This window comes from Hylobates moloch, unplaced genomic scaffold, assembly GCF_009828535.3.
Source record: "Hylobates moloch isolate HMO894 unplaced genomic scaffold, HMol_V3 SCAFFOLD_5, whole genome shotgun sequence".
Lineage (NCBI taxonomy): Eukaryota > Metazoa > Chordata > Mammalia > Primates > Hylobatidae > Hylobates > Hylobates moloch.
In genome coordinates, this window is record NW_026652280.1 from 157385183 (window position 1) to 157407066 (window position 21884).

General features: G+C 36.9%; 1 protein-coding gene across 6 annotated transcripts in view; it reads left to right on the forward strand.

Annotated features, from left to right (window-relative positions):
* Positions 1-5812: 5812 nt before the first annotated feature.
* Positions 5813-21884, forward strand: part of DEPDC1 (DEP domain containing 1) — a 31988-nt gene continuing 15916 nt past the window's right edge. For 2 of the 6 annotated variants that reach the window (XR_009213721.1, XM_058439677.1), the window contains exons 1-8: positions 5813-5969; positions 8719-8984; positions 13802-13958; positions 14375-14493; positions 14913-15043; positions 16743-16790; positions 19680-19820; positions 20872-21723. Coding sequence is in view for 5 of the 6 variants with exons in the window: in XM_058439677.1 (XP_058295660.1) it covers positions 5922-5969; positions 8719-8984; positions 13802-13958; positions 14375-14493; positions 14913-15043; positions 16743-16790; positions 19680-19820; positions 20872-21723 (1762 nt within the window). In the remaining variant the exon portion in view is untranslated. Of the gene's footprint in view, positions 5970-6258; positions 6594-6732; positions 6895-8718; positions 8985-13801; positions 13959-14374; positions 14494-14912; positions 15044-16742; positions 16791-19679; positions 19821-20871; positions 21724-21884 lie in introns of those variants that run through there. The other 4 variants (XM_032155633.2, XM_058439678.1, XM_032155634.2 and 1 more) reach the window with 4 other exon arrangements.

The window sequence follows — 21884 nt, forward strand, 5'->3', positions numbered from 1 at the left end:
GGTGAGATATATTTCTAATTTTTTTGTTGTTATTGTTTGTTTTTATTTTGCGCAGCTACCATAAAAGGGGTTGAGTTCTTCATTTGATTCTCAGCTTGGTCACTATTGGTGTATAGAAGAGCTACTTATCTGTGAACATTAATTTTGTATCCAGAAACTTTGCTGAATTATTTTATCAGTTCTAGGAGCTTTCTGGAAGAGTCTTTATGATTTTCTAGGTAAACAATCATATCATCAGCAAAAAGTGGCAGTTTGACTTCCTCTTTGCCTATTTGGATGCCCTTTATTTCTTTCTCTTGTCTGATTGCTCTGGCTAGGACTTCCAATTCTATGTTGAAGAGAAGTGGTGAGAGTGGGCATCCTTGTCTTGTTCCAGTTCTCAGAGGGAATGTTTTCAACTTTTCTCCATTCAGTATTATGTTGGCTATGGGTTTGTCATAGATGGCTTTTATTATATTGAGGTATGTCCCTTGTATGCCGATTTTGCTGAGAGTTTAATCATAAAGCGATGCTGGATTTTGTCAAATGCTTTTTCTGCATCCATTGAGATGATCATGTGATTTTTGTTTTTAATTCTGTTTATGTGGTGTATCACATTTATTGACTTGTGTAGGTTAAAACATCCCTGTATCTCTGGCATGAAACCCACTTGATCATGGAGAATCATCTTTTTGATATGCTATTGGATTTGGTTAGCTAGCATTTTGTTAAGAATTTTTGCATCTATGTTCATCAGGGATACTGGTCTGTAGTTTTCTTTTTGGTTACGTCATTTCCTGGTTTTGGTATTAGGGTGATACTGGCTTCATAGAATGATTTAGGGAGGATTCCCTCTTCCTCTATCTTGTGGAATACTGTCAATAGGATTGGTAACAATTCTTCTTTGAATGTCTGGTAGAATTCTGCTGTGAATCCATCTGGTCCTGGACTTTTTTTAATTACCATTTCAATCTCACTGCTTATTACTGGTCTGTTCAGGGTATCTAATTCTTCCTGATTTAAGCTAGGAGGATTGTATCATTCCAGGAATTTATCCATCTCCTCTATTTGAGGTTATTTGAATTTTCTCTCTTCTTTTCTTGGTTAATCTTGCTAATAGTCTATCAATTTTATTTATCTTTTTAAAGAATCAGGTTTTATTTCATTTATCTTCTTTATTTTTTTGTTTTGATTTCATTTAGTTCTGATCTGATCTTGCTTATTTCCTTTCTCTGCTGGGTTTGGGTTTGGTTTGTTCTTATGTCTGTAGTTCCTTGAGGTGTGACCTTAGATTGTCTGTTTGTGCTCTTTCAGACTTTTTAATGTAGGTGTTCAGGAATATAAATTTTCCTCTTAGCACTGCCTTTTCTGTATCTCAGAGGTTTTGATTGGTTGTGTCACTACTATTGCTCGATTCAAAGAAATTTTTAATTTTCATCTTGATTTCATTGTTGACCCAATAAAGAATGCAGGAGCAGTTTAATTTCCATGTATTTACATGGTTTTGAAGGTTCCTTTTGGAGTTGATTTCCAGTTTTATTCCACTGTGGTCTGAGAGAGTGCTTTATATAATTTTAATTTTCTTAAATTTATTGAGGTTCATTTTGTAGCCTATCATATGGTCTATCTTGGAGAAAGTTCCATACACTGATGAATAGAATATATATTCTGCAGTCGTTGGGTGGAATGCCTTTTAAATCCATTTGTCCCAGGGTATAGTTTAAATCCATTGTTTCTTTGGTGACTTTCTGTCTTGATAACCTGTCTAGTGCTGTCAGAGGAGTACTGAAGTCCCCCACTATTATTGTGTTGCTTTCTATCTCATTTCTTAGGTCTAGCAGTAATTGTTTTATAAATTTGGGGGCTCCAGTGTTAGGTGCATATATATTTAGGATTGTGATATTTTCCTGTTGGACAAGGCCTTTTATCATTATATAATGTCCCTCTTCATCTTTTTTAACTGCTGTTGCTTTAAAGTTTATTTTGACTGATATAAGAATAGCTACTCCTGCTCATGTTTTGTGTCCATTTGCATGGAAGGACTTTTTCCACCCCTTTACCTTAAGTTTATGTGAGTCCTTATGTGTTAGGTTAGTTTCTTGAAGGCAGCAAGTAGTTGGTTGCTTATCCATTCTGCAATTCTGTATTTTTTCAGTGAAGCATTTAGGCCATTTACATTCAATGTTAGTATTGAGATGTGAGGTTCCATTCCATTCATCATGCTATTCATTGCCTGTATACCTTAGTTTTTTTTTTTAATTGCATTTTTGTTTTATAGGTCCTGTGAGATTTATGCTTTAAACAGGTTCTGTTTTGATGTGTTTCCAGGATTTGTTTCAAGGTTTAGATGTCTTTTTAGCAGTTCTTATAGTGCTGGCTTGGTAGTGACAAATTCTCTCAGCATTTGATTGTCTGAAAAAGACTGTATCTTTCCTTCATTTATGAAGCTTAGTTTCACTGGATACAAAATTCTTGGCTGATAATTGTTTTGTTTGAGGAGGCCAAATATAGGGCCCCAATCCCATCTAGCTTATAGGGTTTCTGCTAAGAAATCTGCTGTTAATCTGACAGGTTTTTCTTTACAGGTTAGCTGGTCTTCTGTCTCACAGCTCTTAAGATTCTTTCTTTCATCTTAACTTTAGATAATCTGATGATAATGTGACCAGGTGATGATCTTTTTGTGATGAATTTCCCAGGTGTTCTCTGAGTTTCTTGTATTTGGATGTCTAGGTCTTTAGCAAGGCCAGGGAAGTTTCCCTCTATTATTCCCCAAATACGTCTTCCAAACTTTTAAATTTCTCTTCTTCCTCAGAAATGTCAATTATCCTTAGATTTGGTTATTTAACATAATCCCAGACTTCTTGGAGGCTTTGTTCATACTTTCTTATTCTTTTTTTTTTTTGTCTTAGTTGGATTGGGTTAATTCAAAAACCTTGTCTTTGAGCTCTGAAGCTCTTTCATCTGCTTCTTGAATTCTATTGCTGAGACTTTCCAGAGCATTTTGCGTTTCTATAAGTGCATCCATTGTTTCCTGAAGTTTTTATTGTTTTTTAATTATGCTATCTATTTCATTGAAAATTTCTCCCCTCATTTCTTGTATCATTTTTTGGATTTCCTTAAATTGTGCTTTGCCTTTCTCTGGATTGCCCTGATTAGCTTAATAATGAACCTTCTGAATTGTTTTTCAGGTAAATCAGGGATTTCTTCTTGTTTTGGATCCATTGCTGGTGAGCTAGTGTGATTTTTGGGGGATGTTAAAGAACCTGGTTTTGTCACATTACCAGAGTTGGTTTTCTGATTCCTTCTCATTTGGGTAGGCTCTGCTGTAGGGAAGGCCTAGGGCTCAAGGCTGTGGTTCAGATTCTTTTGTCCCATGGAGTATTCCCTTGATGTAGTGCTTTCCCCCTTTTCCTAGGGATGTGGCTTCCTGAGAGCCGAGATGTAATGATTGTTATCTCCTCTGGATCTAGCCACCCAGCAAGTCTACCAGGCTCTGGGCTGGTACTGGGGTTGTCTGCACAGAGTCGTGTGATGTGAACTGTCTGTGGGCCTCTCAGTCATGAACACCAGCCAGCACAGTATTTGGGGTGTCTCCCGGGTCCTGCAGGAGCAATTCACTTCCTTCAGATGGTCTATCAATTCTCTCAGCTTTCCTGATTTATTCCTGCAGTTATTCTGGAGCAAAAGTTCACAGTGCAAGCCTGCACATTCTGCTCTTTCCATCCAAGTGGGAGCTGCAATCTAGTCCTGCCTCCCATCCACCATCATCTCTCCAGCTACCTGAATTAAGTTCTGTGTGGCTTGGGATGCCTCACAATCATGGCAGAAGGTGAAAGGCACATCTCACATGGTGGCAGACAAAAGAAGAGAGCTCATTTTCTTTTGCGATACTCATTGTATCACAATGAGTAGATTAGGTTAGGTTCAGCTAGAAGAGTAAATTAACAGAGGCTCATATTTCTTTCATATATAAGTCCACAGCTAGGCAGTTCATGGGCATTACAGCATCTCAGCTGCACAGTCTTCAGAGATCCAGGCTCCTCCAACCCTACACATTTACCCTGTACTTTCCCTCCCATGACACACACACATACACACACACGTACACATACACACACACATACACATACAGACATAGCCCCCAGTCAGGATTTGGGGAATCCCAGGAATCCGCATTTTAACAGGTATTGCAGGAAATTCTAAAACATGTAGTTTGTAACCCACTCTGAGAAATTCTAATGTAGGAGAATTAGGAAAAGGATGATAAAGTGACTCTCACAGAATTGGTAATGAGAGGAAATAAAATGACTTCCAAGATTTAAACTATGCAATCGATGAATAATTGTTAAGAGCAAAGGTATGCAAAGTTACCTTAAAGAAACTCAGACCACTCACATTTAACAAAAACCTAACTTTTGAATATTTTATCATCTAAAGACACTATAAATGTGAAAGTGGATGGTGCAGAGTGAATCCACAGCCACAGTGGATTATTAAGGTACTATTAAGCTGTGGCTACTTATATCAAAGGCTGTATGTGAGATGATTTTCAACTTGGAGAGCTGGGCAAAAATAAATTTTGGCTTCCACAGTCTCATCTCCATTTCCTTCTGAAAGGAAAAAGAAAAGAAAAAGGAAAATCCTGGGACAATGTAACATAAAGCCAGGTAAGAAACAGTTAACATTATTTTGTAACATCAATCATTTTACTTTTCCTTAACATAAGTGGAAAATTGAGTAGATTGTTCCTGTTTACCAAGTGTGTTTTGAAAATTCCTACCCACTGGTCCTGGTAAAAAATAGATGTGTTTCTGCCTAAATAACCCAAATTAAGGAAAACTCCACAGACCTACACTACCACTCCCTGAACATTTTCCTTTATCTCTTCTTTTTACTGCATCCTATCCTCTTAAACTGCTATTTAATTTCCAAGTGAATTCTTCCACAGCTTCAAATCACTCAAGCAATCTCCTACTGTACTAAGGGATTCTTAGCATCAAATTGTTTCAGACTGGTGACAGGGTATTCATTAAAAGCGTCAAGTCTGTGCTTTGCCAAGGAGACCTAAGACTGAGTAAGTCTCTTCAACTCTCAGAATGTAGTTTTTGTCATTTGAAAGTTGACTTCTGTTGAAGATTTATTTTCTAAGATCCCAGTGAAATTTTAAGTGTATAATCATGATCCAAACATAACCAAGATTCTTATACAGTGGTAGAGTTTAAGGGAAGCAATTTGACAAGTTGTATACAACCTTTCCCAAGCCCCACATCGTATGTACTTAAGAAAGTCTACCTATAATCCATTTTATTACCCAATTGGGGGATTCTGAATGATCCATTTTACTGCACAATTAAGGGGTTCTGAACCTACGTTTTAGCACTTCAGAGAATCATGGCCCCTGCTGAGAGAGAGGAGAGACAGCAGAGAGAGAAACTGAGACATATATCCATCAAGCTGCTTTGCCTTCTAAGCTAACTGCTGAAGATCCTGTAGGGCCAGGCAGAAAAACCGTGTTTTCTTGTCTTTTCAAATTTCAAATTTCCTTAAACCACAGGCTGGACTCAACTAAACAGCTCATCCTCTCTGAGCACGAAAACAGGACTCCGTGACTCCGCCTCGCCGCAGAAGGCAGCAGGGAGAAGCAGCGCCAGGGAAACCCGAGCCTGTCCCACCGAGGCGGTCCCAGGCCAGCCCAGCCCACCCCGGCCCGCGCCAGCCACCGGAGCCCCAGGACGCAGCCGAGCCTCCCGGGCCCCCGCCGACTCCTTCCCGAGGCTGGCTGTGGCGTCATGTGACCCGCGGCGCGGCCAATCCGCGCAGCCCTCGATGCTATTCAAATCGGCGGCGGGGCCAACGGTTGTGCCGAGACTCGCCACTGCCCCGGCCGCTGGGCCTGAGTGTCGCCTTCGCCGCCATGGACGCCACCCGGCGCTGACAGACCTATGGAGAGTCGGGGCGTGCCTCCCGGGCCTTATCGGGCCACCAGGCTGGTAAGACAGCTCGGAAAGACGGGACCGGTCGGCGGGCTGACGGCAGTCACCACCGTTCGCAGTTTTTTACCTTGGTCGGAGGGATGAGTCCCGGGATCCCTGGGTTCAGGGAAAAGGCTGGCGAGGAGGAGTAATGGGGATGCGACCCTGGCCGGACTCACCGCTCCCTCTGTGCTGAGGGTCTGGGCCTCGGGTCGGAGAGGAAGCGCCGCGCGTATAGGCCGCTCCAGACTCGCTGTGAGGAGCGACTCCTGTGCCTGGCGTGGCCGGCGTCCCCTGGGGGCGCCTTAAAAGATTCCGATTTGGCCGCTCACCTCGCCTGATTTTCTGCCCGCCTCAGAATGAGGGAACCATTGGGAATGAGGCCCAAAGCTTTGTAGGCTTAGGTGGGGGGCAAGCCCGAATGTAGCAATTTTGTTTACTGAACCCATGGAATTTAACGCAGGATGTAGCGGCCGAATAGCACTAGGATAACAGCTGCCTGTCTCAAAACGGTATTTCCGAGTTCCCGTCAGTAACCACTGCTGGTGGGCCCTGAATTTGCTCGTGCAGCACTCCTAACGCGTTTTGTGCAGTTGGGTCTTCGGTTCTATAGGATACTGTGGTGCTGGTTGTCAACTTTAGGTGAGTCCCCTACCTCCTGCCAGCCTGTTTCCACTTTGGTAAAGGTTACTAATACATGCTAGCCTTAAGGGGTTTCCCAGGAGGATGCTGTTTTGAAAGTGTGTTGTGATCTGCAGAACAACAAGCATTTTCCTCTTAGGAATGCCCTTCAGGCGAGCACGTATTATTAGCCCTACTTTACCAGTGTGCACACTGAGGCTGACAGACGTTAAATGCCTTCTAAAGTCACATCAACAGCAAGTGACAGAGCTAGAATTCAGATCTTCCTGGTATGGCGATCTTACATGGATTCTGCTACTTGGTAAGTTATTGGCTATATTTATCAATATGAAGGATAGAATTTAGGACAGGAAGGAACCTCAATCAGGTAGTCCTGCCACATTATTTGAAACCCATTAGATGAAAGTAGTATAAGCACGCTGAAAAAGAAAACATGCACCGAATGCTTACTAGTACTTCACATATATTACATCATTTTATCATTACAATAAGCTCACTGGTTAGGTCCTTTTGTCCCTGTTTTGTGGTTAAGGAGATTGAGGCATAGAGATTGAAGATAGGCCCCAAAAGTCATAAACAATATTGGTAGAGCTGGAGCTGGGAAACCTGCCCTACTACTCTTAAGTCCAGAGCCTGTTCTTAAAACCACTACCCTGTGCTGCATCTCAGGAAAGCCATTCTGTACTCTCCCTTAGTACAGAGACCCTTTCTGTCATTTTTATTACTGTGTCCTCAGGCCAGTACAGAGTGAGCAGCTCAATATCAGTTTCTTGGGTAAATAAATATATAAGGTGGGAAAGTGTGGAAAGAAAACAATATAATCATCCAGTTTTCAGCCCTTAAATTTGGTATCGGGGCCACATAGGTTAGAAGAGCAGTAACATAGTTAGTAGTGGCATAATGGGTTGCAAATTAGATTTGACCACTAACGTAGGATTTTTCTATTAAAAAGTGATGTGTTTATTCTATACCACCATCACCTCCATGCTCCACCATTAGAGCTGTCATAAATATAGAAGTTTGGCTGATTTGAGGACAGTTTAGAAAATATCAATATCTTTGCAAAATGTACATGTCACAGGGTTACTAAACATGCAGTGGACTTTACAGTTTACTTAATTTATCCCATCTGTTCTATGTTCACTACAGGAATCTTCACAAAAGAGATGCTATAGTAAATACATAAGCCATTTTTCATGTTAAAGATATTTCACCAGTAAAACTATTGCCTGCCATAAGTTTTGTTTGGCCAGCACAGTAGTTGAGAGTACAGGTTCTAGAGCCAATCACACCTGGGTTTGAATGCCTAGGTTCATCACTTAGCTGTGTGACCTTGGTCATTTTATTAATCTCTCTGTTTTCCTTATGTGAAAAATGAGAAATTAACAGTACCTATTCATAGAATTGGGGTAATCAAAGTGAAATAATGAATGTGAAGCACAGTGCTACCAACATTAATATTAATTGAGGTAAAAAAACAGGGATAAATGTTTTCTCTATTGATTGTAGTTCTTCCTTATTTTTAGGTTTCTTAAATAAGTTCAGGATCTTAAATAAGGATCTTAAATAAGATCAGCCAATGAAGTGCTTCTAATAAAAAAGCTATTACATAAAAATGTTACTACAGCACTAGAATTAATAAAAAGAAAGCACAGTAAGATATAATGTTTTTTTTTTTTGAGACTGAGTTTTGCTCTTGTTGCCAAGGCTGGAGTGCAATGGTGCAATCTCAGTTCACCGCAACCTCTGCCTCCCTGGTTCAAGTGATTCTCCTGCCTCAGCCTCCCGAGTAGCTGGGATTATAGGCATGCGCCACCATGCCCGGCTAATTTTGTATTTTTAGTAGAGACGGAGTTTCTGCATATTTGTCAGGCTGGTCTCAAACTCCCGACCTCCGGTGATCCACCCACCTCGGCCTCCCAAAGTGCTGGGATTACAGGCATGAGCCACTGCGCCCAGCCAGATATAAAATTTTATATAGCACAAATAAGATGAATGATTCTTTGAGACTTTTTATGATGTAATCAAATGTGAATTAAAGAATTGTCTTTACCTAATGTACTTCAAGTCAATATGAGATTTGATTTTTCTTCAATTTTTTAAAAATATTTTCCTTCTTTTACAGTGGAATGAAGTTACCACATCTTTTCGAGCAGGAATGCCTCTAAGAAAACACAGACAACACTTTAAAAAATATGGCAATTGTTTCACAGCAGGAGAAGCAGTGGATTGGCTTTATGACCTATTAAGAAATAATAGCAATTTTGGTCCTGAAGTTACAAGGCAACAGACTATCCAACTGCTGAGGAAATTTCTTAAGAATCATGTAATTGAAGATATCAAAGGGAGGTGGGGATCAGAAAATGTTGATGATAACAACCAGCTCTTCAGGTAATGAACAGATATGTAACTGTAAAGCTGAATTACTGTAAAGTTTTACCTCTACTTATATTATACTTTTACTATAACAGCAGCTTCTTCAAAGAAGTTATATTTCTTTGGAAAACTATTAATGCTGTTAGTTCAACTAAAATCATTTAGAAAAATTGTAATGTGAAAGTTAATTGCTACAAAATTTAAAGTTTTTAAGTGTTAGATAGCATATGAAATTAAGTAGGGAATTGGAGGGAAGTAGTGAGGTATTATCACTTCCGCATATTCTGAACGCTTTATAACATTTTAAGGACATATTACTGACCTTTAGTTGCACAGTTTCTAGATTATAAGTTCACAGATCCTTCCCTTCAAACATATAATTTAATTTAAGAATACATGTAATAGGGTAATGGCAAATCTTACATAACAAATAACAGGACCAGGTGTGGCGGCTCATGCCTGTAATCCCAGCACTTTGGGAGGCTGAGGTGGGCGGATCAACTTGAGGCTAGGAGTTTGAGACCAGCCTGGCTAACATGGTGAAACCCCATCTCTACTAAAAATACAAAAAATGAGTTGGGTGTAGTAGCACACACCTGAGACTGAGGCGTGAGAACTGCTTGAGCCTGGGAGGTGGAGGTTGCAGTGAGCTGAGATTGCGCCACTGCACTCCAGCTTGGGCGACAGAGCAAGACTCTGTCTCAAAAAATAACAATGATAACAGAAGAAATATACCACAGGTTAAAGAGAATATTAAGCAGTTAAGATATAACAGAAACTCTGTTTGATGGTTTACATATGTGTTCTTATTTAATTGCTATAGTAGCCAAGCAGGGTAGGTATTAAGCCCTTTTAACAGATGGGGAAACTGAGACCATGCTTCAACAAATTTTGTTCTGTCTGCCTGAAATGTTTTTGCACTGAGACACTGTACACAGTTGTCAGGCTAGTAAACTTACACATTTCTTTTAATTTCAGTTCCTTTATAGCCTCTTCTGTGGAGCTTTTCTGACTCCCACAGGTCAGCGTAATTGCTTTTTCTCTTATGACCTACGGTTCTCTGTTATATAGCCATTAAACTAGGCCTGTGGAATGTAATGTCCATGCTTTTTTCTTTCTACAACATTAGGTACTTTTCAAATGAAATGTCTAAGAATTTATTGTTTCCTATGTACCAAAAATGATTTATTTCATACAAGTAAACTATAATAACAATCATATGAATAATCCATTTTGTATAGCACTCTACAAATCTCTCCTCTCTTAACTAGTCCTCAGTTATCTTTGTGGGCTCCTTTACTGCTGCTCATCCTTTAACTCTCCCATCATCAAGTTTCTCCCCTTGTCCTTACTTCACCTTCTCCCTAGGCAATCTCATGCCATGTCTTCACCTACTTTTCTTAAGACTTTCAGGCCTCTCCTGAAATATCTTTCCTGAGCCTTTGGCCCATTTTTTTCAACTGCCTTCTGGAAAGGTGCTTCAAATATACCATATAGAAATATAACTATCACTCTCTAACCTAAATTTTGTCTTCTTAGGTTTCCTATCTGAATAAATGGCATTGCCTTCCTTATAGTTACCTTGATTCTTTCCCTTTCTTCTCCTTTAAATATGATTTAGTCTATTGTGCTGCCTAAGTAGTTCTCTGATCTGTACACATCTCTCTCCAAGATGAATCTTCTTTTTGTTAGGCTATAATTCTTACTTGGATTTCTCTTTATTTGTTTTGCTTTTGTTTTACCTGGATTTCTGCATAAATCCTCAACTAGTCTCTCTGCCCCTAGTCTTTTCTGCCTCCTGGGCTCAAGCTATCCTCCCACCTCAGCCTCCCAAGTAGTGGGGACTACAGGCGCACACCACCACACCCAGCTAATTTTTGTATTTTTTGTGGACGTGGGGTTTCACTATGTTGCCCAGGCTGGTCTCAAACTCCTGAGCTCAAGGGATCCACCCACCTTGACCTTCCAAAGTGCTGGGATTACAGGCATGAGCCACCGCACCCGGCCTCTCCTAGTCTTTTACGATGGTAACAAAACTATAAAGTACGTAACAATAAACATTACCAAAAATGTGTAAGACCTTATTGGAGAAAAGTATTAAATTGTATTAAATAGAATAAATGGAGAAAGATACACTGTTCATGAATGAAAATACATAGTACATGTATATACAAGTCAATTCCTCCCAAAATGAAATAGAAATTCAGTGCATTTTCATTCAAAACTTCAATATAGTTTCTTTGTGGAACTTGATAAGCAGATTCTAAAATTCATTTGGTAAAAGTCTTAAGAGAACTTTGAAGACCAAGGTCAACCTTCTGAGGTCTTCAAACTTTTGAGGTCACTACAAACTTTTTGAATAAATTTGATGTATGGGGCCAGGCAGAGTGGCTCACACCTGTAATCCCACCACTTTTGGAGGCCAAGGCAGGAGGATCACTTGAACCCAGGAGTTCGAGACCAGTCTGGATAACATAGGGAGACCCTGTCTCTACAAAAAAAAAGAAAAATTAATTAGCCAGGCATGGTGGCATGTGCCTGTGGTCTCACCTACTTGGGAGGCCGAGCCCGGGAGGTTGAGACTGTAGTCAGCCGTGATCACACTACTGCACTCCATCCTGGGTGAGAGTGAAACTCGGAGAAGAAAAAAAAAATTGATATATGGTAAAAGATACGATAAAGTGAAAAAACACCAAACCACATATTGTTTATATACATTTATTAAAAGTATAAAAGCATGGAAAAGAAATACAACTATAGGTTTATTTTATGAAACTGTAAGTTTATATTTTACTCTCCCTTAGGAAGAGGGAGATAGGAATGAGCAAAGAATTTCATTTTTTTAAAAAAAGGAGTTAATTACACTCCCACCAACAGTATATAAACATTCCACTTTCTCTGCAACCTTGCCAGCACCTCTTATTTTTTTATTTTTTAATAGTAGCCATTCTGACTGGTGTGAGATGGTATCTCATTATGGTTTTGATTTACATTTCTCCAATAATCAGTAATATTGAACTTTTTTCATATGCTTGTTGGCCACATAATACGTCTTCTTTTGAAAAGTGTCAGTTCATGTCCTTTGCCCCTTTTTTAATGGAGTTGCTTTTAAATTTGTTTAAGTTCCTTGTAAATGCTGGATAATAGACCTTTGTCAGATTCATAGTTTGCAAAAATTTTCTCCCATTCCATAGGTTGTTTGTTGACTCCATTGATAGTTTGCTTTTGCTGTGTAGCTCTTTCATTTAACTACATCCCATTTGTCAATTTTTGCTTTTGTTGCAATTGCTTTTGGCATCTTCATCATGAAATCTTTGCCCGTTCTCATGTCCAGAATGATATTGCCTAGGTTGTCTTCCAGGTTTTGTATAGTTTTGGGTTTTACACTTAACTCTTTAATCCATCTTGAGTTAATTTTTGTATATGGTGTAAGGAAGGGGTCCCATTTCAATCTTCTGCATGTAACTAACCAGTTATCCCAGCACTATTTGTTAAATAGGAAATCATTTCCCCCATTGCTTGTTTTTGTCAGCTTTGATAAAGATTGGATGGTTGTAGGTGCATGGCCTTATTTCCGGGCTCTCTATTCTGTTTCATTAGTCTATTTGTTGGTTTTTATACCAGTACCATTTTGTTTTGGTTACTGCAGGCCTGTAGTATAGTTTGAAGTCTGGTAGCCTGATGCCTCCAGCTTTGTTCTTTTTGCTTAGGATAGCCTTGGCTATTTGGGCTCTTTTTTTGGTTCCGTATGAGTTGTGGACAACAGTTCAGTGATTCATTAAAATCCTAAAACCAGAATTACCATTTAACCTAACAATCCCATTACTAGGTATATACCCTAAGGAATATAAATCATTCTGTCATGAAGACACATGCACACGTATGTTCACTGCAGCACTATTCACAATAGCAAAGACAAAGAATCAACCTGAATGTCCCTCAGTGGTATACTGGATAAAGAAAATGTGTACATATATACACCATGGAACACTATGCAGCCATAAAAAAGAATGAGATCACGTACTTTGCAGGAACATAGATGGAGGTGGAGGCAAACTAGCTAAGGAACAGAAAACTAAATACCACATGCTCTCACTTACAAGTGGGAGCTAACTGATGAGAACACATGGACACATAGAGGGGAACAATAGACACTGGGGCCTATTGGACAGTAGAAGGTGTGAGGAGGGAAAGGTTCAGGAAAAATGACTAATGGGTACTAGATTTAATACTTGGGTGATGAAATAATCTGTACAACAAACCTCCACAAGTTTACCTGTATAAGAAACCTGCACATGTACCCCTGAACTTAAAAGTTTAAAAAAATTAAAGGAGAAGTCTGGCAGAATGTCAACACTTGCATAGGTTGCCAGTTACATACATGGGTATTGTTTTATTATATCTTTGAAGTATTTTATATTAAAATAAAAGGAGGCCAAAACATTACAATCAAAAGAAGCAACAGAAATTAAGTTCCAGAAATTAGGACAAATACAAACAAAAGAGGGAATGTACAAACTAGGTAACTCATCAAAGAAATTTAGAAAATGTAGCATTCTAGAGCCATTTTGTGTGTGAGCAATACCCCTCTACCAGAACTGACCCTAACAATAACCCTGGATTATCCAGAAATAAAGTTAAAATATACACAATATACTAAAGAAAAAAGGAGCCTCTTTTTTAAAGGTTTAATGGGAAATTTATTCATCTAGAATCTTTATTACTTGGTAGTATTAATAAATCAGGCTCTTTATGTGAATTTTAAAGTAAATAGGCTCTAAAAATTTGTTTCTAATCTCACATTATTTAATTGCTTATTGTTTTTAAACCAGATTTCCTGCAACTTCGCCACTTAAAACTCTACCACGAAGGCATCCAGAATTGAGAAAAAACAACATAGAGAACTTTTCCAAAGATAAAGATAGTATTTTTAAATTACGAAACTTATCTCGTAGAGCTCCTAAAAGGCATGGATTACATTTATCTCCGGTAACACATCCTTTTACTAATTACTAGTTTAAATATAATTATGATGTACTCAGTAATAGAATCATTAAAAGTAAATGATTCTTTAATATTTAAAGCCAGAACTGAAACCTCCTAACCTACATTACATTCTAAAAATGTATATATAAAATTGTTTGTAACCCATAGAAAGAGTAATAAAAATGGTAGTGAGACATAATTGAAAATAACAGTTATATAATTTAAGTGTGTTTTGGTTTAAATTGATTTGAGGGTGGTAGGGACAACTGCAAAATTAAAAACTCCAGTACCATTTACATTATTTCTTCGGGAGACACTTTATAGCTCCACAATGGACTGATAGTAATAGAATTATTGTTGCTTTCAATATGTAAAAAATTTGAGCATAACAGATTAAACCAAAATAATCCTTTTTTCAGGAAAATGGTGAGAAAATAAAGCATGAAATAATCAATGAAGATCAAGAAAATGCAATTGATAATAAAGAACTAAGCCAGGAAGATGTTGAAGAAGTTTGGAGATATGTTATTCTGATCTAGTAAGATAAAATTAAGCTTTAATGAAGTTTCTGAAGTGTTCTGATTATTAATTTGACATTTTCATCAAAATATGCAAATGAATCAGAACAGATTAATTCTCAAAGCTTAGAATGCAACCTGTATATGTGTTTTTAAATAAATACTCTTGTTATAGCTCTAGTAGAGTAGAAACTGAATGTTTTGATATGATTCACCTTTTCTTTGAATCAACATTGTGGCCATAGTTTGGGATATATATTGGAATCCTTTTAAGATTATTGAGATAAATATATTTGAAAGGGGATACTAAATATAAGTCTTAGAAATTTGGTTAAGAAAAATAAAATATTCTGATGGCTTTGTTTACTAGTCATTCATTCATATGTATAATCTATCCTATTTATGAAGAAAAAAAGTTAATATTCTTTCTTCTATTTAGCCTGCAAACCATTTTAGGTGTGCCATCCCTAGAAGAAGTCATAAATCCAAAACAAGTAATTCCCCAATATATAATGTACAACATGGCCAATACAAGTAAACATGGAGTAGTTATACTACAAAACAAATCAGGTTGGTATTAATAAAATAATTGGAACTTTTAAAAACTTGCCAACAAGGTTGCAGCTATAGTAGTGTAAAGAGAGACCCAAATGTTGAAAATAGAATACTTTCATGGAGCATCAGAGGGGCTATCATAAGTTCTGTAGTAATAACAATGGAATAATTTTTGAGTGAGTATTATTCATGCTAGTATAAGAAATATTTTATCTGCTAAGATAGATTCATGCATGGTATTTAAAAAATGACAAAGTTAAGCATCCAAAAGGTATACAAATATAAGAAAAGTTTTGATTAAGCACATTTTTGTTGAGGGCCTCCAACGTATCAGACATTGTGCTAAAGATTAATAAGTAAGATAGAAATGGTCCATACTTTCATGAGGCTTACATGAGTAGTTATGTACAAATCAACAGAAGTCAAACATATATACAAAACTGTAATAACACAACAAAATAAGCTCAGACTTTCAAGATGAGGATTCTAAAGGGACTGGCTTTTTTGTTTTATATATTTATATAGTTGATTGATTTCAGATTTAGATACAAAAATCAGGGAAATAATTCCAGCAAGATAGATGTATTAGAAAACTTAAGATTGTGGGAAAGGTATTCATAAATCTCTCAAAATTGTAGCTAATGTCTTTATGATAAGTTTCTGGCTGTGGAATTAACTGACATATATTACTTTGGTTTTCTTTTTATGGGCAAGAACTTTGAGTTTTTAATTGTAGGAGCAAAAGGTAAATGTTAAAACTGATGAGTTTGCTATGTGGCATATGCATGTGGCTGTAGACCAGTCCCTTCTTCCATTACCTAAAATAATATGGTTAACAATATATTCCCTCATTTAAGATTTCTATTCTTTGTAACCCTGTGTAAAACAAATGCTATGGCCGGGCACGGTGGCTCACGCCTGTAATCCCAGCACTTTGGGATGCCAAGGCGGGTGGATCACGAGGTCAGGAGATCGAGACCACGGTGCAACCCCGTCTCTACTAAAAATACAAAAAATTAGCCGGGTGCGGTGGCGGGTGCCTGTAGTCCCAGCTACTCGGAGAGGCTGAGGCAGGAGAATGGCGTGAACCTGGGAGGCGGAGCTTGCAGTGAGCCGAGATCGTGCCACTGCACTCCAGCCTGGGCGACAGAGCGAGACTCTGTCTCAAAAAAAAAAAAAAAAAATGCTATATTTCTATGGAACATACTTTATTTAGTGTCACTTGAAAGATTTTTAGCAAACTTCACTATAAAAGCAGCATAATAATGAGATACAGTTCATTTCAATCATAGGTCTCACCCAAATCAGTAATATTCAAATAGCATAGCAATAGGCAGAATAGAAACAGGGATGAAGAAAAGATAGTGGTAATAGATAAAAATGAATGTGGAATTTATATCTAAACACTCCCTCAAAATAATCCTCAATTATTTAATTGTTATATGTATTTAATTGTTTTTGTATTTAATTGTTATATGTAATATGAATCAAACTCAGAATCTCTGTAATTGCTTCAGACTTTTTCTATTTTAAAATACTGATTTGATCCTGTCTTATTAAACATATAATACTTTTTAATCCTGGTAATACACACATATACAAGTGTAACATGTATGTGTATGTGTATATATATATAATTGCACATAAGCGTGATATGTTGAAATATACTATCATAAAAAGTGTATGGTTTACTTAGTAATTTTTTTCTGTGTAGATGACCTCCCTCACTGGGTATTATCTGCCATGAAGTGCCTAGCAAATTGTAAGTTAAATGTGTGTGTGTGTGTGTGTGTGTGTGTGTGTGTGTGTGTGTGTGTGTGTGTGTGTGTGTGTGTGTGTGTGTGTGTGTGTGTGTGTGTGTGTGTGATATTGATAGTATTTAACAAGAACCAAGGAAATTTAATAAAGTCCTGATAAAATTAAAGTATATCATTTCTCTTGATATATAAATGAAAGTCTAATAGAATTTATTACATTTTGGAGCCCTTAACTTTTTCTGTTAAGAAAGGTGGTGATTTTTTAATTCAAGCATATTATTTATGGTTTAGTTCATATATATTATAAAGTTATAGCCTAGAGGATCTCAAAGGATTTTTTAAGTGCCTCAGTGAGGCTCAGAGTTCAAACGGCTTGAACTCCTTGGGATTTCTATAGTGTAGAAGCATAGAATACTAGATATATTAATGTGACTTTATGTTATGAAAAAAAGATCATCTGTCATTGTATTAGTTTGTTCTCGTGCTGCTATAAAGAAATACTTGAGACTGGGTAATTTATAAAGCAAAGAGGTTTAATTGGCTCATGGTTCCACAGGTTGTTTAGGAAACATGGCTGAGGAGGCCTCAGGAAACTTACAACTTACAGTCATGGCAGAAGGCAGAGGGGAAGCAGGCATGTCTTACATGGCTGGAGCAGGAGGAAGGTTGTGTGCAGAGGTGGTACACGCTTTTAAACAACCAGATCTTGTGATAACTCACTCAGTATCACAAGAACAGCACCAAAGGGGAAATACATCCCCATAATTCAGTCATCTCCCACCAGGCCCCACCTCCAACACTGGGGATTACCAATTTGGCATGAGATTTGGGTGAGGACAGATCCAAACTTTATCAGTCACTAATCCAGAAATTTTTTTAGCATTTAATTGATCGAGCTTTTTCATAGTGATCAGTGATAATTGATTTTTGTAACATAAAACCCTAGTATGAGTACAAAATCCTAATTGCTTTCAAAGTTAATTTTTTAAATATACAAAGATATAAGCTAAATCATCAAAAGCTAAATTATGTTTTAGTAGTTTTAGTTACAAGTATAACTTTCTAGTTCATACAAAATTAGCATTTTCTAAAATGCTAACAGGGTTTTATTAATGTTCAGGGTAACTTTATATTCCTTTGTTGTCCACTGGGTGTCAATATGATAAAATGACATTGAATAAATAGCAATAAAGTAAATACATTTAGAGAAACATTTTGTTTATCAAATTAAGATAAAAATCTTTATTATGAACTTAAGACTTGAATTTGTCTCTCTACTTTCCAAGTATAGTTAGCTATTCTTCTCTTTCATTCCTTTGCTCATGGTTAAGAATTCAGATAGGCATACTGACAGGGATTTCTCTGACATGTGGTCTTTAGGGATTGTGTCTTCCTTCTCTTTTCAGTCTATGTAATACCTAAATGATACAAATTATATAACTTACTGGATTCCAAATTAGCAACAATGTATTTAGCCAGAGGCAGAGTTAAGACTTACTTTACTTGTTATTCCATCCCCCAGAGTAATTCTGTGAGATGTAGGAATTAGTAATCAATATACCATCCCAATTTTTCCAACAGAGAAAACCAAAGCTTGGAGTATCTTCTTTTAGTGCAAAGGAGCTAGAGCTCAAACCTAGATTCTCTATAAATTCTATATTTTTAATATTTTTAATTCCTGTAAACATGTATTTTCTGTCTTAGAGAACTTTCTAATGATTATCAAATCTTTTATTCCACATACTATTTCTTATGTCCTTAGAAAAATATCTGTTTTGCTCTGTTGTTAAGAGTGTGTGTGTGAATTGTTTTCTTTAATTCTTTTTCAGTGTGTGCTCATATTTGTGTGTCCATACAAAAGTTTGGAAACAGAGAAGAAATATTATTTGGACTTGGGAAGAGAAACATTTTAACTTGAAAGATAGTATAATGGCTCTAAAACCTAGATGCATACCACAGTCATCTAGGTATTTAGCATACCACTAAAGAGACTCTCCAGAGATTCTGTAGGTCAGGAATCTTAAAAAAAATATATATATATATGCCTCCAGAAGATTATTATAGTGAAGGTTCTCAGGTTAGTGTTTGGAAAACACTCAATTAGTGAACCAGAAGCAAACATTTCTAGGTCAGTAAATTTCTGGCCCCGCCTTCATGGATTATGGTCTCTGTAGAGGAGTTTGTATTTTTAATAGGCACATTGGATGATTCTGTGATATAATCCATGAACCACACTTTAAATGTTGTTGGAGCTTTAAAAGTCCTGGGCCTTGCTCTTATTTTACACTGCTCTAACTTCTAATTCAAACTTTGCTAACAGTCTTTTTCATCTTGGGCAAGGTACTCTCAGCCTCAGTTTTCTTATCTATAAAATGAGATCAAATCTTATTTTTGAGGAAAACACAAATGAGTAGGTATGATTATTTCAATAGTTGTGTCAAGCTTAAGAAACAACAATGTAAAGATATTTAAATTCATTAAGGTTATGCTTCATGTCAGACAAAATATATTCATGAAAATGTAAATTTACAAAAAGACAATTTGAAGGAATTATTTGTATTGTCCAAATATTCTTTCCTTACAAAATGAATTACAATAAAATCTTATTAAACTAAGCTTCCCTAATGCTTTTAAAATGATATTAAAATTTTGCTTTATGTGTGATTTTTCAGGTATACAAATGTTAAAATAAAACAAAATACTAGCAATTGACTGCTTCTAGTGGAAAGATAATGAGGAAGAATGAGATATACCCTTTAAATTTTTGAACTGTAGCAGAATTTGTTGTTAAACCTAGCTCCTTCATGAAATACAGATTTTATACTTTTTATATTTAAAAATTGTATTTAAATCAAAATATACTTTACCTTTTTCTCTTGCCTTCTACTTCTTAGGGCCAAGAGGCAATGATATGAATAATCCAACTTATGTTGGATTTGAACGAGATGTATTCAGAACAATCGCAGATTATTTTCTAGATCTCCCTGAACCTCTACTTACTTTTGAATATTACGAATTATTTGTGAACATTTTGGGTATGTATGGATTTTACTGATTTTAGTTCATTTTGTTAGTTTTCAAATTTCTTCTAATTTAGAAGATCTAAAACCATAGGTAAATATGAAGATGGCAGCCTACAAATTACTTTAAAATTCAGTGAAATAAGGTCCCCAGGTTACTCATACTTCCGCCCAGCCAACTACCAATTTGGGACTTCCCTCAACCCCCTACCAGATTCAATAATTCACTACAATGATTCACAGAACTCAGAAAAGCACTTTACCTATGACTATTAGTTTATTATAAAAGCTAGATCTCAAGAATAGCCAAATGGAAGAGTTACACAGAACAAGGTATGTGGGTGTTGGTGGCACAGAGTTTCTCTACCCTTTCTAGTCATGCCGTGATCGCAGCACATCCATGTGTTCACCAACCTAGAAACTCCCTCAGCCTGCATGTTTTAGAGTTTTAATTGAAGTTTAATTACCAAGGCATGACTGACCAAGTCGTTGGCTACTGTTGTCAATTGAACTCAATCTCTAGCCCCTTTCTCCTCCCACAAGGTTGTATGTAGGTGATGAAAATTCGAACCATGGCCGGCCCTCAGTTACCTTAGCATGAACTCAGATATGCTGAAATAGCCTTGTTATGAGTAACCAAAAACTTCTATCACTCAGGAAATTTCAAGGGTTTTTAGGAGCTCCATACCAGGTACCAAGGACAAAGATCAAATATATGTATTTTATTATACCACAATTATCTTATATTTATGAGGTTTCTAGTACTTACAGACTGAGAACAGATTTTTTAAACATATTCTGGCTCAATCCATTTAATTAGGCTGTTGAAATAATTTTTTAAAGTTATATTACAAGTGGGAAAACCACTCATCTGTCTTGCACGTTTGTAACCGAATGTTGCATGTGTCCTATTTAAGTGGCTTCTGAATTAAGCAACTACTGTGTATACTATACTAACAATATATACTATAGTAATGCTTTATTTTTTAACTTTACTATTGTTTTTGTTTTATTTTTGTCCACTGTCAAACAGTTGCATCTTAATTTTTGTTTCATTTCCTGGTAGTTGTTTGTGGCTACATCACAGTTTCAGATAGATCCAGTGGGATACATAAAATCCAAGATGATCCACAGTCTTCAAAATTCCTTCACTTAAACAATTTGAATTCCTTCAAATCAACTGAGTGCCTTCTTCTCAGTCTGCTTCATAGAGAAAAAAACAAAGAAGAATCAGATTCTACTGAGAGACTACAGATAAGCAATCCAGGATTTCAAGAAAGACGTGCTAAGAAAATGCAGCTAGTTAATTTAAGAAACAGAAGAGTGAGTGCTCATGACATAATGGGAGGAAGTTGTCATAATTTAATAGGGTTAAGTAGTATGCATGATCTATCCTCTAACAGCAAACCAAGATGCTGTTCTTTGGAAGGAATTGTAGATGTGTCAGGGAATTCAAGTAAAGAGGCATCCAGTGTCTTTCATCAATCTTTTCCGAACATAGAAGGACAAAATAATAAACTGTTTTTAGAGTCTAAGCCCAAACAGGAATTCCTGTTGAATCTTCATTCAGAGGAAAATATTCAAAAGCCATTCAGTGCTGGTTTTAAGAGAACCTCTACTTTGACTGTTCAAGACCAAGAGGAGTTGTGTAATGGGAAATGCAAGTCAAAACAGCTTTGTAGGTCTCAGAGTTTGCTTTTAAGAAGTAGTATAAGAAGGAATAGTTATATCAATGCACCAGTGGCTGAAATTATCATGAAACCAAATGTTGGACAAGGCAGCACAAGTGTGCAAACAGCTATGGAAAGTGAACTCGGAGAGTCTAGTGCCACAATCAATAAAAGACTCTGCAAAAGTACAATAGAACTTTCAGAAAATTCTTTACTTCCAGCTTCTTCTGTGTTGACTGGCACACAAAGTAAGGCTGTTGCTTTCAATGCATGCAATATTAACTTTTAGTGTTTACTAACTCTGTGTTTTGCTTACCTGGCTTTTCTTCCTTGATGTTGCTTAATTTTTTTTCCTCCAAGAGGAATTATTATAAAAGACTTTTGTCTGTGACATAACCAAGATTTATTC